This window comes from Chiloscyllium plagiosum, chromosome 33 (assembly GCF_004010195.1).
Source record: "Chiloscyllium plagiosum isolate BGI_BamShark_2017 chromosome 33, ASM401019v2, whole genome shotgun sequence".
Taxonomy (NCBI): domain Eukaryota; kingdom Metazoa; phylum Chordata; class Chondrichthyes; order Orectolobiformes; family Hemiscylliidae; genus Chiloscyllium; species Chiloscyllium plagiosum.
Genome location: NC_057742.1, coordinates 4488485 through 4503384, shown reverse-complemented (window position 1 = coordinate 4503384; position 14900 = coordinate 4488485). Strand labels below are relative to the sequence as shown.

Sequence of the window (14900 nt, the reverse complement as noted above, 5' to 3'; positions counted from 1 at the left end):
AGCGAACACAGGGTTTATAGGGGAATGGGATTATCTGTGAGGTAAGATGTTAGCAGCTTGATTAGGTTGCCCTCAAATTTATGATTATAACGTGAGAGACCATAAGATGCAGGAGCATTCGGAGAGAAGTCCTGTAAATGGTTTGGAAGTGTGCTATGGTGCCAATGCCCCAGGAAGTGTTGATACCCAGTGTCCAAGATGGCACTTTTGATGGAGCAAGCAGGGAGCTGGAGTTAAAGCAAATATAAATTGCTGGAGAAACTCAGCAGGTCTGGCAGCATCTAAGGAGAGAGAAACAGAGTTAATGTTTCAGATTTGGTAACCATTCTTCAGAACTGATTGTGAGTGAGCTGGAGTTGCCAGGTATCACTCAGACTTTTGCATCACTAATTCTCAGTGTCTGTGAGCAGTATGGCAGGAAACCTTGGATTCATGAGGTTAGATTTGGAGTTAATTAGGTGATAAGAAGCAATAACTCCCTTAATAGACATCTGGCAAGAATTTCACCTTGACACCTGGAGTTCTGTTGGAAAATGCAACCTCTTGCTCCCAGTGATGAGACAGGCCATGTTGGACTTTACACAATTCTTTCTGATTTCTCACTTCATTAAGGGCTTTGTAAGATTCCATGGGTCTCTGCCCATGTCTTTTCTAGGTGAAAGAGATGGAAGGTTTAGAAGATGCTCCAGGCACTGTATAGTAGAAGGTACACACTGCAGCTAACGTGCATAGGTGGTGAAGGGAGTGAATGGGGTGCCAGTCAAGTGGCTGCTTTATCCTAGAGCAAAATACAGCAGATACTGGAAACACTCAGCATCTGTGGAGAGAGAAAAACAGAGTTCATGTTTTGAGGATGATATGACTCTTCTAAAGAAAGAGTTCTTTCCTTCTCTGAAGAAGGAATCATGCCAATCTTGAAGCATCAATTCTGTTTCTCTCTCCACAGATACTGATACAGTCATAGAGTCATAGAGATGTACAGCACGGTAACAGACCCTTCGATCCAACCTGTCTGTGCCGATCAGATACCTCAACCCAATTTAGTCCCACCTGCCAGCACCCGACCCATATCCCTCTAAACCCTTGCTATTCATATACCCATCCAGATGCCTTTTAAATGTTGCAGTCGTACCAGCCTCTACCACTTCCTCTGGCAGCTCATTCCAAACATGCACCACCCTCTGTGTGAAAAAGTTGTCCCGTTAGGTCTCTTTTATATCTTTCCCCTCTCACCCTAAACCTATGCCCTCTAGTTCTGGACTCCCCTAGCCCAGGGAAGAGACTTTGTCTATTTACCCTATCCATGCCCCTCATAATTTTATAGATCTCTATAAGGTCACCCCTCAGTCTCTGACGCTCCTGAGAGATACTGCCAGACCTGCTGAGTTTCTCCAGCTTCTTCCATTTTTGCTGCTTTATCCTCAAGCTTCTTGAGTGCTGAGTACTTCACGCTGACTTGGTCCTTCAGTTCTTAAAAGGTTAAAGTGATGTTCCTTCTGTTGTTTTTGACCCCTGGTCTTCATTGATTTTTTAAAAAAATTACGAGTGAGAAATATTTCCAAATGATTTAGCAGAAAGTGCAGTGAAGAGGAAGTTTCACAGCAAAGCCCTCAGGCTTTCTGACAGAGAGTCTGTTAAAACCCATCTCCTTTCAAAGCAGTCACTGATGCATCGATCGTAAAGTCTGATCTAAATATCAGTTGTTTTTCTCTGTAACTCACCTGGACCTGTGACACACATTGCCCGTTCAGACCATTTGCAATCCCCTATCGGGTAAAGCAATCACTGCTGCAATTGCAAATCAACGGGTGGAGAAAAGACAATGGGCCAAATGATCCTATATCTTATGGTCTTATGCTCAATGAATATACTTAACATTCGTGTCACCTGGTTTTAATAATGATTCAGCTGAGTTCAATGATTATAATAGTGAAAAGCATTTCAATTCCAAGTATGTACCAGAAACAACTCCAAACACTCTCATCTATTGATAACTGCTCCACTCCCTACATTCGATTCACCCTTCTGTCTCAAACGAGCAGAATTTCATTATTTCTGATTAAAATGAACAGCACGATAATTTTATCTGCCACTATTCTTCAAACTCCCAGTGCTCCCTTTTCCAATTCCAGGTCAAGCTTCCAATTCTTTATAGCTCGTTGTCTAGGAATTGAAGAAAGGAGCAGGAATGGCTGGCTGCATCTGTAAAGGGTATTGGGAGTATTGTGTGCAGTCTCGGCCCCCTTATCTGAGGAAGGATGTTCTGGCTACGGAGGGAGTGCAAAGAAGGAGAGTCTCGAGCACAAGCCCCCTTGGCCCCTCCTCCTCCTTCCTGATGAAGGACTTATGCTCGAAACATTGACTCTCCTGCTCCTCAGATGCTGCCTGACCGGCTGTGCTTTTCCAGCACCACACTTTTTGACACAGATTCCTGAGTAACAAGTGGAGACGAGATCAGTTAGGACTGTATTCACTGGAGCTTAATTGAAGAATGAGAGGGACTCTTATAGAAACCTATACATTTCTAACAGGATTAGACAGGAAGAATGTTCCTGATGACAAGGGAGTCCAGAACCAGGGTCACAGTCTAAGGATACAGGGTAGGCCATTTAGGACAGGGAGGATGAGAAATGTCTGCACCCAGAGACGCCTGAGCTTGAGGAATCCACTACCACAGGAAATTGTTGATGCCAAAATATTGAAAACTTTCAAGAAGGATGGAAATATAGCTCTTAGAACTAAAGGAATCAGAAGATGTGGGGAGCAAGTGGGAATATAAGACCTTAAGATATTTGAGTTCGATGCTCAGTTTTGATCATATTGACTGGCAGAGCAGGCTCAAAAGGCTAAAGGGCATACTCCTGCTCCTACATTGTATCTCTTTGTGTCTATGTTACCTTCGTCCAGCATTAGGCTGTTATTATGTTTATGATAGCCATTGTTTAACACCTCAATCTACCACCCTATCCTAGTTTCTGTCTGTCTAATGTCACACCTTCAACCTCAAGCCTATCATTCATCCAGCAATGTTCACATCTCCTTCACAATCACGTCTCAAGAAATCAATCCTAACCCTCTCCAATCTCTGCAACCAATGCTCTGACTCACAACTTCCCTATTAAGGTCTGGAGATGGTCATTATCCATCTCTCTCTTGCCCCAACAGCAGAAATTCTGATCTACTCTGTTATCACTTTAAGGCTTGATATCCCCAGTGTCACTCTCAAACCCCCAATCATCAAAACGGTGCAGCCCAAATCTTAAAGGAGAAGGAATCTCCACTCCTTCCTCTCCAAACCTCAATGCTTCTGTAAATCTCTCCATTTTATTTCATCTCTTGCATTGAATGTCCACATACAGACTCCTCTGCATGTGTTCTGCAAGCGGATTCAATCTATTTTTAATCCAATGTTATCTTATGAAAATCCCAAACTTCATTTGATGGTGTTCCATCCTTCCTATTTACCAAAGTGTTTCTGTCATTAATCTGTGATGATTTTAAAATAAAGTTCATTTCTTTCCCTAGGTTCACCATGGCAACAACTCTTCACCCTGATTGGATGTTACTGCTCTTCTTTGCTCACTCTCACCTAACGGTCACAATGACACTAATTCTGCTTTTCATCCCCAAGGTATGAATACCTTTTCTTGAAAACAGATATACAATGAGGCTAAATTCACCATATAATGGTGAGGGCACGGTTGCTCAGCGGTTAGCATTGCTGCCTCACGGTACCAGGGACCTGGGTTAAATTCCACCCCTGGGCAACTGTCTGGAACTTGCACATTTTCCCTGTGTCTGTGTGGGTTTCCTCCCCTACTCCAAAGATGTGCAGGTTAGGTAGATTGGCCATGCTAAATTGCCCATAGTGCTAGGTACATTAGTCAGAGGGAAATGGGTCTGGGTGTGTTACTCTTGGGAGGATCGGTGTGGACTGGCTAGGCCGAAGGGCCTGTTTTCACATTGTAAGGAATCTAATCTAAATTGCCCACATATCCAGGGATGTGTAGGTTAGTTGGATTAGCCATGGGAAATGCAGGAGGCATGGGCTGGCGTAGGCCAAATGATCTGCTTCCATGCTGTAGGGGTTGTATGATTCTACCTGACTGTGTTTTAATGGAATGAGAATTGAGACAAGATTTAGCACTATAAGCTTATCTATTCAAATATTGAAGATGAAAATGCACTTTAACTTCATGGATAGATGATTGAATTCTGTTGAGTTGCATCAAGACGCAGAATAGGTTCCCCAATAAATAGAGTCACGTCGCATGAGTTCCAAGTTGAGCTGTGCCCTACTAAGCTGTGCCCTACTGAGCACAGCTTCCACTTTTACTTGGAGCAGTTCTGCTAGAGTGTGTGAGTGTGCAGTCACACCACAGTCCAAGGTAGCCCTGGGTTGAAAGGTACTGCAAAGACCTTGTTCCAGGATAAATAATAAGTGTTTGTACCCAAACAAAAAGCTTCAAATGAATTTTTGATAAAAATGGACATATGCCCAGCAACAACTATATTTCCAAGAGAATACTGACCCAGAAAGGAGTTCACTTGCACAATTGCTACCCTGTGGAGTATTCGAGTTGAACAATGTATTTAATTGCAGGCGAGATAAATAGATGAGGAAGGAAGATAGAAGCGAAAATCCTGTTTGAATACCTAGGGTATGATGTTATGAGGCAGGTCATATGGAGCATAAACACCAGGAGTAGAACATTTGGGTAAAATGGCTCATTTCTCTGCTGTACATAATGTATAAGTTAGGGCCAGTCTTTTGACATTTTGAGTAAACAAGTACAATATTTCTGATAAATATAACCTTTGGAGCTGTTTAACAGAAAAATACTTTGGACGAGGGAATTATTAAGAATTTTTTCCCAATTAGTTGATTCTGAGCTCCTTTCTTCTTGCAGTTTCTCCATGTGGGAACTCCCCTGAGGGAGGACATCGTAGCCGAGGTATACGAGGATGAACTTGACATGCGTTTCTCTGGCTCCTATCTCAACAGCAGTATAACGTCTGCCTGGAGTGATCACAGCCTGGAACCAGATGATATCAGGGTGAGCAAAGAGAAAAAGCTTTGAAACTAGTTTGCTCTAATGCAGAAGATAAGTAGGTCACTTTTGCAAATAGGGCTGGAGGATTAAAAAAAATTTACTTGCCATTCTAGCCCCCGGGGAACAAGTAACCTTCAACCATTAGTGAGATTTGCAGATGCTGGAGATCAAAATAAAACCAGTACGTACTGGAGAAACTCAGCATCTGTGGAAAGAAAGAGTTAACATTTCGATTTTAGTGACTCTTCATTAGCAGTGGGGCAGCCAACCTGAACCCTAATAAAATTGTGGATCAGATGCTGATGGAAGTGCTGTGCTTGGTTATCAACTTTGGTTAAATGTATTTCTGGATGCTTCACTACAGATCTCTAACCATTGATCACCAATTCACTCACAGTCGCAATGTCCAATCTTCCCACAGCCAACTGACAAACAAAACTCCTCGCTACTCAGTCAGATACTTTGGAGGGAGCATGGTGGTTCATTGGTTAACACTGCTTCCATATGGTGCCAGGAACCCAGGTTCAATTCCAACCTTGGGTGACTGTGTGGAGTTTACACATTTTCCCTGTGTCCATTTGCGTTTCTGCTGGATGCTTTAGTTTCCTCCCACAGTCCAAAGATGTGCAAATTAGGTGGGTTAGCCATGCTAAATTATCCATAGCTTGCAGGGATCCAAGTGCTAGCTGGATTAGCCATGGTAGATATGGGGTTATACAGGGATAGGGTGGGATCTGGGTCTGGGTGAGATGTTGTTCAGGGGGTCATTGCAGACATGATGGGCCAAATAGCCCCTTTCAGCACTAAGGGAATTCTATGATACTTGACTGTTAAATGAATTTTGTTTTTCCTCAAATTTTCAATAGTTTTTTAATAAATAGAAATGTTCTAAGAGCAGGCAAAAAGAAAACCTCAATTTTGAATTTGAGGACGTTGTGATTTTTTTCTCCTTTATTTAAGTGATGTCCTAGGGATTAATCTTCACTTCTTGGACACTCCTGTATCACATGATGAAAATTGTTTTCATTCAGAGAGTGATGAACATTGGAATTCACTGCTCACTTTGGTGGTTGATGTGAAAACCCTTAACTCGCTTCAAAGGTACCTGGATCGGCACCTGAAATGTTAGAACCTACAAGGCTTTGGACCGGGTGCTGCAAGATGGAACTAGAATGGGCCACTAAGTTTTCTTCCCCCTTCTTAGCTAGCCGACATGGCAGGCTGAATGGTCTCTTTCTGTACAGTAATATTTCAATGGTGCCTGGAGGGTTGGTGACACGAGCATTGAGGTCATAAAGGGTGCTTTTTATCGCCCCCCCCCCCCCCCCGCATTGCAATTCCAAAAGAAATTCAGTCCCATTTTCCCACAGAAGGTGCACTTGGAGGAAAAGTGAGGGATCAAGCTGCAAAGGAGCATGTGCTTCTTTCAAGAAACATGTGGAAAATACTAACGCTTCATTGATTGTTGTTTCCTTTCTGCAGGATGAGCTGAAGAAGCTTTATGCCCAACTGGAAGTACATAAGACAAAGAAGATGACAGCCAACAACCCACACCTGCAGAAAAAGAGGAGCTCCCGAAGAGCCCTAGGTCGCTCCATCATTAAGCGGATAACGGAAATTCCGGAGTCAATGAGCAGACAGTGCAGCCGTGATGGATCCATAGCAGGCAGCAGCTATGCGGGCTCCTACAGGAAGAAGCTTCACGATTCTGCCAGCTCTAGCTTGAAAGTGAGAGAGGACTCCATAAAACATCGTGTCTTCTCAATTCGAAAATCTCACAGCACCTACGACCACGTGAGGGAGCACCGGGATGGCCACGTCAGCAGAGCCGATTCCTCCAGAGACCCTTCCCTGTTGGATTCACTCATGAGGAAGAAGCTGGCGAAGAAGGTCTCCGAGAGATCAGACGGTGACTCGTTAGATGACGCTCCTTTAGTCTGCAAGTCCGCCAGTGCACACAACCTCACCGTGGATATGAGCCCATTACATCCCACCATGGGAGGAACATTGCAAAAATCTCTTAGTGTTGTCAGCTGTGCGAGAGGGAAGTCTCTGATGCTCCCAAAAAAGAAAGAAGAGAACTCAAATCAGTTGGGAGAGCGAGTTCAAAGGAAGCCATCAACAAGGCAGACACCAACTATGTTACAGCCTCCCACAGCTCCAGCACAACCCGGAGAGACAAATAAAACATCCGACTCAGCGCAACAAGGAGTCAGTGAGGCCCCTCAAGAGACAACAAAGCCAGCGTTACAAGATGGTCACAATAAACCTCTGGTTTGTCCCTGGGACTTTCAGAACCTGCAACCTCCGCCTTCTGAGGTCAAGGTCAACAAACAAATCACCTACTCACCAAACAAGAGGAACAGTGTTGATAGCTCACTGGGAAAGCTGCAGGCAAACAGAAGAATATTCATGGATTTGGTGAGGAAGCATCGAAGTTTGCATCAAGATAGTATCAGTTGGGATGGGAAGGAGACATCAATCACTCAATCCCAAACTGCGGACATGCAACCTGGAGCCAATACATCGCCAAGAGTTGGAAAAACAGTCGAACATTCAAGGAAAGACAGCATTAATCCAACCGCCCGTTTTGTGTCACCCAAGGCTGACAAGACACGATTATCCTCTGAAAAGATTGATCAAGTGAAAACAGATGCTCCTGTAGGTGAGAGCAAGCGGGAAAAATATATGACACTCATGAAACATGCATCGAGCAATAGCTCAATCATTTGTCCCTGGGACAATATCGCAGATGATGCATCATCAATGGATTCTTGTATAGATCCGAAGAAGGGAAGGTCTTTGTCAGTCTGTGTTGGCTCTCCAGAGCAGCTTATGCATGGCTCCCTGAAAGTAAAGGATGCAAGTGATCAAGTGAAGCATAATAAAGGTTTTGGACATTCTTTAAAACTTCTAATGGCACCAGGGAAAATGAAGGATAGCAAGAAAGAGAAGTCAAGGAAAGTAAGTGAGAAAGTCAAGAGCAGTACAGACAAGGAAAAAGAAAAGAAAACAGGATCAGCGACTTCATTGGATAAATCTACAGCTGCAGCTGATTGTCCCTGGGAAACAGGAGAGACCAAGAACCAGGAAGAAAAATCACAGTCAACTGTTAAATCTGAAGTGGCTGATGCCTCTCCACTGCGCAAAGTGGATACAGTGGACAAGCGGCAAAAATATATGACACTCATGAAACAAGCATCGAGCAATAGCTCAATCATTTGTCCCTGGGATAATATCGCAGATGATGCATCATCAATGGATTCTACCATAGATCCGAAAAAGGGAAGGTCTTTGTCAGTCTGTGTTGGTTCTCCAGAGCAGTTTATGCATGGCTCCCTGAAAGTAAAGGATATTAATGAACCACTAAAACAACCCAAAGGTTTTGGACAGTCTTTAAAACTTCTAATGGCACCAGGGAAAATGAAGGATAGCAAGAAAGAGAAGTCAAGGAAAGTAAGTGAGAAAGTCAAGAGCAGTACAGACAAGGATAAAGAAAAGAAAACAGGATCAGCGACTTCATTGGATAAATCTTCAGCTGCAGCTGTTTGTCCCTGGGAAACAGGAGAGACCAAGAACCAGGAAGAAAAATCACAGTCAACTGTTAAATCTGAAGTGGCTGATGCCTCTCCACTGCGCAAAGTGGACGCAGGGGATAAGCGGCAAAAATATGTGTCACTGTTAAAACAGGCATCAACAAGTGCTGCAATCGTTTGTCCCTGGGATGTCATCCTAGAAGAGGCATCAGGCAATAAGGCAGATCAGAAGAAAGGAAGATCTTTATCGCTTGGTGCTAATGTTCCAGCAACAATTGTGCATGGCACCTTGAAAACCAACGATGCAAATTATTCATTGCAGCAATCTCAACAATTAGCACTGTCACTCAAATTTATGATGGCACCAGGAAAGATGTGGGATAAAGAAAAAGGTGAAGAAAAATCAATGTCCATTGATAAATCTAAGATTGCAGATATCTGTCCCTGGGATACAACTGACACTGGGAACAAAGAGGAAACATCACTATCCATTGATAAATCTAAGATTGCAGATATCTATCCCTGGGATACAGGAAACACAGGAAACAAAGAGGAAACATCACTATCCATTGATAAATCAAAAGTCACAGATATCTGTCCCTGGGATACATCTGACACTGGGAACAAAGAGGAAACATCACTATCCATTGATAAATCTAAGATTGCAGATATCTGTCCCTGGGATACAGGAAACACAGGGAACAAAGAGGAAACATCACTATCCATTGATAAATCAAAAGTCACAGATATCTGTCCCTGGGATACAACTGACACTGGGAACAAAGAGGAAACATTACTATCCATTGATAAATCAAAAGTCACAGATATCTGTCCCTGGGATACAATTGACACTGGGAACAAAGAGGAAACATCACTATCCATTGATAAATCCAAGTTCACAGATATCTGTCCCTGGGATATAACTAACACTGGGAGCAAAGAGGAAACATCACTGTCCGTTGATAAATCAAAAGTCACAGATATCTGTCCCTGGGATACAACTAACACTGGGAGCAAAGAGGAAACATTACTATCCATTGATAAATCAAAAGTCACAGATATCTGTCCCTGGGATACAACTAACACTGGGAGCAAAGAGGAAACATTACTGTCCATTGATAAATCAAAAGTCACAGATATCTGTCCCTGGGATACAACTGACACTGGGAACAAAGAGGAGACATCACTATCCATTAATAAATCAAAAGTCACAGATTTCTGTCCCTGGAATACAGCTAACACTGGGAGAAAAAAGGAAACATCACTATCCATTGTTAAAAGTCACAGATATCTGTCCCTGGGATAGGATTCAACTGACACTGGGAACAAAGAGGAAACATCACTATCTATTGATAAATCAAAAGTCACAGATATCTGTCCCTGGGATACAGCTAACACTGGGAACAAAGAGGAAACATCACTATCCATTGATAAATCAAAAGTCACAGATATCTGTCCCTGGGATTCAACTGACACTGGGAGCAAAGAGGAAACATCACTATCCATTGATAAATCAAAAGTCACAGATATCTGTCCCTGGGATACAACTGACACTGGGAACAAAGAGGAAGCATCACTGTCCATTGATAAATCAAAAGTCACAGATATCTGTCCCTGGGATACAACTGACACTGCGAACAAAGAGGAAACATCACTATCTATTGATAAATCAAAAGTCACAGATATCTGTCCCTGGGATATAGAGAATGCAGTGGGCAGTGAACAAAAGACATTGCCTGGTGATAAGTTGAAGATTACAGTTATCTATCCCTCAAATACAGAAAATAATGGAGGGAAAAAGAAACCATCACTGTCCTTCGATAAATCCAATGTCTCAGGTAACTGTCTCTGGGATACTGAAGATTCTGGGTGCAATGAGGGATTATCGCTGCCCATTGATAGATCTAAAGTTCCAGATATTTATCTTTGGGAGACAGAACCATCAGCAACAGGAGAAATCCAAATGGGTACAAAACCTGAAAATAATTTTACTTCAATTGCTCCTTCTGACATTGAGGTGACAGCTACAAACCAACATGAAAATAAAGAAGCTGAAAAACCAAAAGATGCCGCAAAAGTTAACAAATCAAATGTGAGCTGTCCTGTGCATTTAGTATGAGTCAGTTGAGGTGCCAAAGCTAAAGATGAAGTGACTGTGATATTTTTATGTAAAGCATTTCCAAGGTATGGGATAAAACAAAATTCATTGATGCCAGATTTCTGATGTAAATACAAAGTGTGCTACGTAATAAACACCTTCTTCCCAAAAGAAATGGCTGAAGATACGTGTGTTCAATTAAATATTCAACCCACTGCGATACCTGAGTAATCTCAGGCAGGATTATTCATACTACATTATGAAGTGAGGTAAGAGTAACTGTCCTTAACTTAAAAACTGCATTTGAACCCTATCAAACCTAGAGTCTGTGGAAATTATGGGGAAAATTTTCTGCCAGTTGGAATTACATGTGGCAAAAGAAGATGGCTATGGTTGTTGGAGGTCAGTTGTCTCAGATTCAGGACATCTCTGCAAGAGTTCCTCAGGGTAGTGTCCTAGGTCCAAACATCTTCAGCTGCTTCATCAATGACCTTCCCTCCATCATTATGTCAGAAGTGAGGATATTTGCCAATGATTGCACAATGTTCAATACCAATTGCTGTTTATGAAGCAGTTCATGTCTAAATGCAGTTAGACCTGGTTTGGGTTTGTGTCATGATGCACTGGGCCACCAGGCTGGAAACTATCTGAATTTCAGACCCAGGCTGACAGAGGCACAGACCGGGTTTCTGTATTTAACGAGAATCACTATCTATTACAGGCAATCGGATTCTACTTATGGACAACAATTGAACTAAATTAAGTAAACTCTACAAAATAAAACTCTAACCACCTTAAAAACTCTCCCTTATACACACAAACATAATCAGTCAACAAAACAAAAAGGACATTTTGAAAACAGTTCTAGACTTGCTTCACATAACCTATTACTTTTTGTTTTTGCAATAGAAATTATTCATAGAATCCCTACAGTGTGAAAACAGGCCATTCAACCCATCGAGTCCACACCAACACTCTGAAGAGCATCCCACCCAAACCCAATAGCCTATCCCTGCAGCCCTGCATTTACCACAGCCAATTCACCTAGCCTGCACATCCCTGAACACAAAAGGGCAATTTAGCATTGCAAATCCACCCTAACATGCACGTTTGGGCAATGGGTGGAAACACATGCAGGCACAGGGAGAATGTGCAAACTCCGCACAGTTGCCCAAGAGTGGAATTGAACCCGGGTCCCTGGCACTGTGAGGCAGCAGTGGTAACCACTGTGCGACTATGCCATCCTCTGCAGGTTTCTCTTTGACTTTCCTTTTTCCGGCAGCCTCCATTGGTTTGCAAGAGGACGGGGCAGCGGGTTCACTGCTGAAAGGTCTCTGACTTCTCCAGTTTAAAGTCATAACTTTCAGTATCTGCTGAAAGAAAGATAACTCTAAAATGACTTATGACTGAGAACTGAAAGTGAGTTTTTGGCTGTTAAATATCTGCTGGTTTCTCGTCTGATCTGACTAGCATCTCTCTAAGAACTATTCTGAAGGGTCACTGAACCTGAAACATTGGTTCTGCTTTCTCTCTGTGGGTGCTGCCAGACCTGCTGAGGTTTTTTAGCAACATCTGTTTTTTGTTTTTTTTTTAGCTTCTCGATCCTGCTCACAGACCAAGCTGTTTAGCTAGCCTTGTTGTCAGGCAATGGACCTTTGTCATTCATAACTGGTCACTAATCCACACTAATCAGCTTCATTTGTAACCTATCCCTCAACTCTAATACATCTACACAGGGTTCACAAAACCTATCAAATTCCTAACTTTCAACACATGTAGACATCTTTGTAATGCCTTGGTTCAAAACAGTTCTTTCTCATTTCAGTCCACAGCTTTGAAAAAGCACAAAAATAAAGAGAGACAGTCTTTGCAGCCAACAAGCAACAGGTGTGCCACTCAATGCCAAACAAAACAGAATCTAACCATCACTGCTTGACATTCAATGGTGTTCCTATCACTGAATGGCAACGTCAACTGCAGCAATTGTCTCCAATACTGGTGTGCCCAGTGCATGGAGTGGCAAAGGTGAAAAGGCCCAGCGGCAAAAGCTGACGCCTGAGGATCAGCAATTTCAACTGGGTCTGGCAAGGCAGTGGGGATGTAAGCCAGCTCAGAACTCATATGCAGATAGAATTCTCTTTAAGCTATATCGTTTCATTTTCTCTTCTTCTTAAACTATCAAAGTGGCACCATATTATGGCTTTTCACTGGTATTTTATTGTATTTCACTGTAAAATGCACATGACAATAAATCTTTCATTCATATTGACACCATTGACCAGAAACTGAACTGCACTCGCTATATTAATACAGTGGCTACAAGAACAGGTCATAGGCTGGGAGTCTGACAGCAAGTTACTTACAGCCTGAATCTCCACTGCTTGACCACCATCGATTAGACAGGAGTCAAGAGTGTGATAGAATACTCTCCACATCTGGATGAGTGCAGCTCCTACAAACTCAAAAGGTTTGACATCATCTAGGTCGAAGTATCCATTTGCTTGGTGCCACATCCACAAACATTCAGTTATTTCACCAATGTTCAGTGACAGTAGTGCACCATCTACAAGATGTACTGCAGAAATTTACCAAGGCTCTTTTGACAATACCTTCCAAACCCACAATCACCTCCAGGTGGAAGGGCAGGGGCAGCAGATACGGGAACACCAGCACCTGCAAGTTCCCCTTCAAGTCATTCATCATCCTGATTTGGAAATATATCACAGTACGGTTTGTGGCGCTGGGTTAAGATCCTGGAACCCCCTCTTTAATGACATTGTGGGTCTACCTACACCAAATGGTCCACAATATTTCAAGAGGGACAATTTGAAGGCAACTAGGGATGAGGAAGAAATGCTAACCTCGTCAGAAATACCCACAGCCATGAAAAGGTATATATCAAATAATATATATTCATTTCTGCAACATAGGCATTGCTGGCTGGGCCAGCATTTATTGCCCGTCCCTAGAATATATGCAAACATTCCCAGAAATTGTGTTGCTGATAACTTTGAGAACATATGGACTAATATAAGAGGTACTTCAAAAAGGAATCTTAAGTAAAATTACATCTCATTGATTATAAACCAATAGAAGACATGCTTCTGTTTAAACAAACAAGGTCATTTTTCTTCCTATACATGTTTTTCCTATTTTTAATCATGCTTTTATTATGATATTCCCACACAAATTTAATCAATGTTCAATGAGAAAACTAGAGATGACAGGTTATTTTTATTTTCTTCCACATGGGATTAGATGGAGGACGTGCTCTTTGTCCTGATGAATACAGATGCTTTGGGTATCTGCTCCAATTGGTCACGTGTAATACAGTTTAATCTATTTACCTAACCCACTTCCCAAATATAAAGCACATTGCATGAACAGATAAAAGCCAGCATACTGAGTTATTGACATGAGGGTAATTTATCTCAGCTTATCTGACAGAAGGATGTATGCTTTCTCCAGGATAGTAATTTGGTGGAAGATCCCTGGCTGATATATCTCTGGCCAAGGTATAGAGAGGCTGATAATAGCACTCCAGCGTCCCAGCTAATTTTGTTTTTATTTTGGTCATAGAGATGTATAGCAATGGAAACAGACCCATCGGTCCAACCTGTCCACGCCGACCAGATATCGCAACCCAATCTCGTCCCACCTGCCAGCACCAGGCCCATATCCCTCCAAACCATTCCTATTCATATTCCCATCCAGATGCCTTTTAAATGTTGCAATCATACTCGCCTCCACCACTTCCTCTGGCAGCTCATTCCATGCACGTACCACCCTCTGCATGAAACAATTGCCCCTTAGGTCTCTTTTATATCTTTCCCCTCCTACCCTAAACCCATGCCCTCCAGTTCTGGACTTCCCCATCCCAAGGGAAGAGACTTTGTCTATTTATCCTATTCTCATGATTTTGTAAACCTCTATAAGGTCACCCCTCAGCCTCCGACACTCCAGGGAAAAAAGCCCCAGCCTGTTCAGCCTCTCCCTATAGCTCAAATCCTCCAACTCTGGCAACATCCTTGAAAATCCTTTCTGAACCCTTTCAAGTTTCACAACATCCTTCCAATAGGAGGGAGACCAGAATTGCACGCAACATTCCAAAAGTGGCCAAACCAATGTCTTGTACAGCTACAACATGACCTCTCAACTCCTGTACTCAATACTCTGACCAATAAAGGAAAGCATACCAAACGCCTTCTTCAC

The 14900-nt window shown here is 42.6% G+C and overlaps 1 protein-coding gene across 2 annotated transcripts in view; it reads left to right on the top strand.

Moving 5' to 3' along the window:
- The window catches only part of gpr179 (G protein-coupled receptor 179), a 102016-nt gene extending 91157 nt beyond the window's left edge, over window positions 1-10859 (top strand). Inside the window, exons 9-14 of one of the 2 annotated variants that reach the window (XM_043674810.1) lie at window positions 3526-3631; window positions 4911-5057; window positions 6537-7913; window positions 8406-9070; window positions 9149-9304; window positions 10085-10859. In XM_043674810.1, the coding sequence (XP_043530745.1) occupies window positions 3526-3631; window positions 4911-5057; window positions 6537-7913; window positions 8406-9070; window positions 9149-9304; window positions 10085-10709 (3076 nt within the window). In that variant the 3' untranslated portion in view covers window positions 10710-10859. Of the gene's footprint in view, window positions 1-3525; window positions 3632-4910; window positions 5058-6536; window positions 9071-9148; window positions 9305-10084 lie in introns of both variants that reach the window. The other variant, XM_043674809.1, reaches the window with a different exon arrangement.
- The last annotated feature ends 4041 nt before the right edge of the window (window positions 10860-14900 follow it).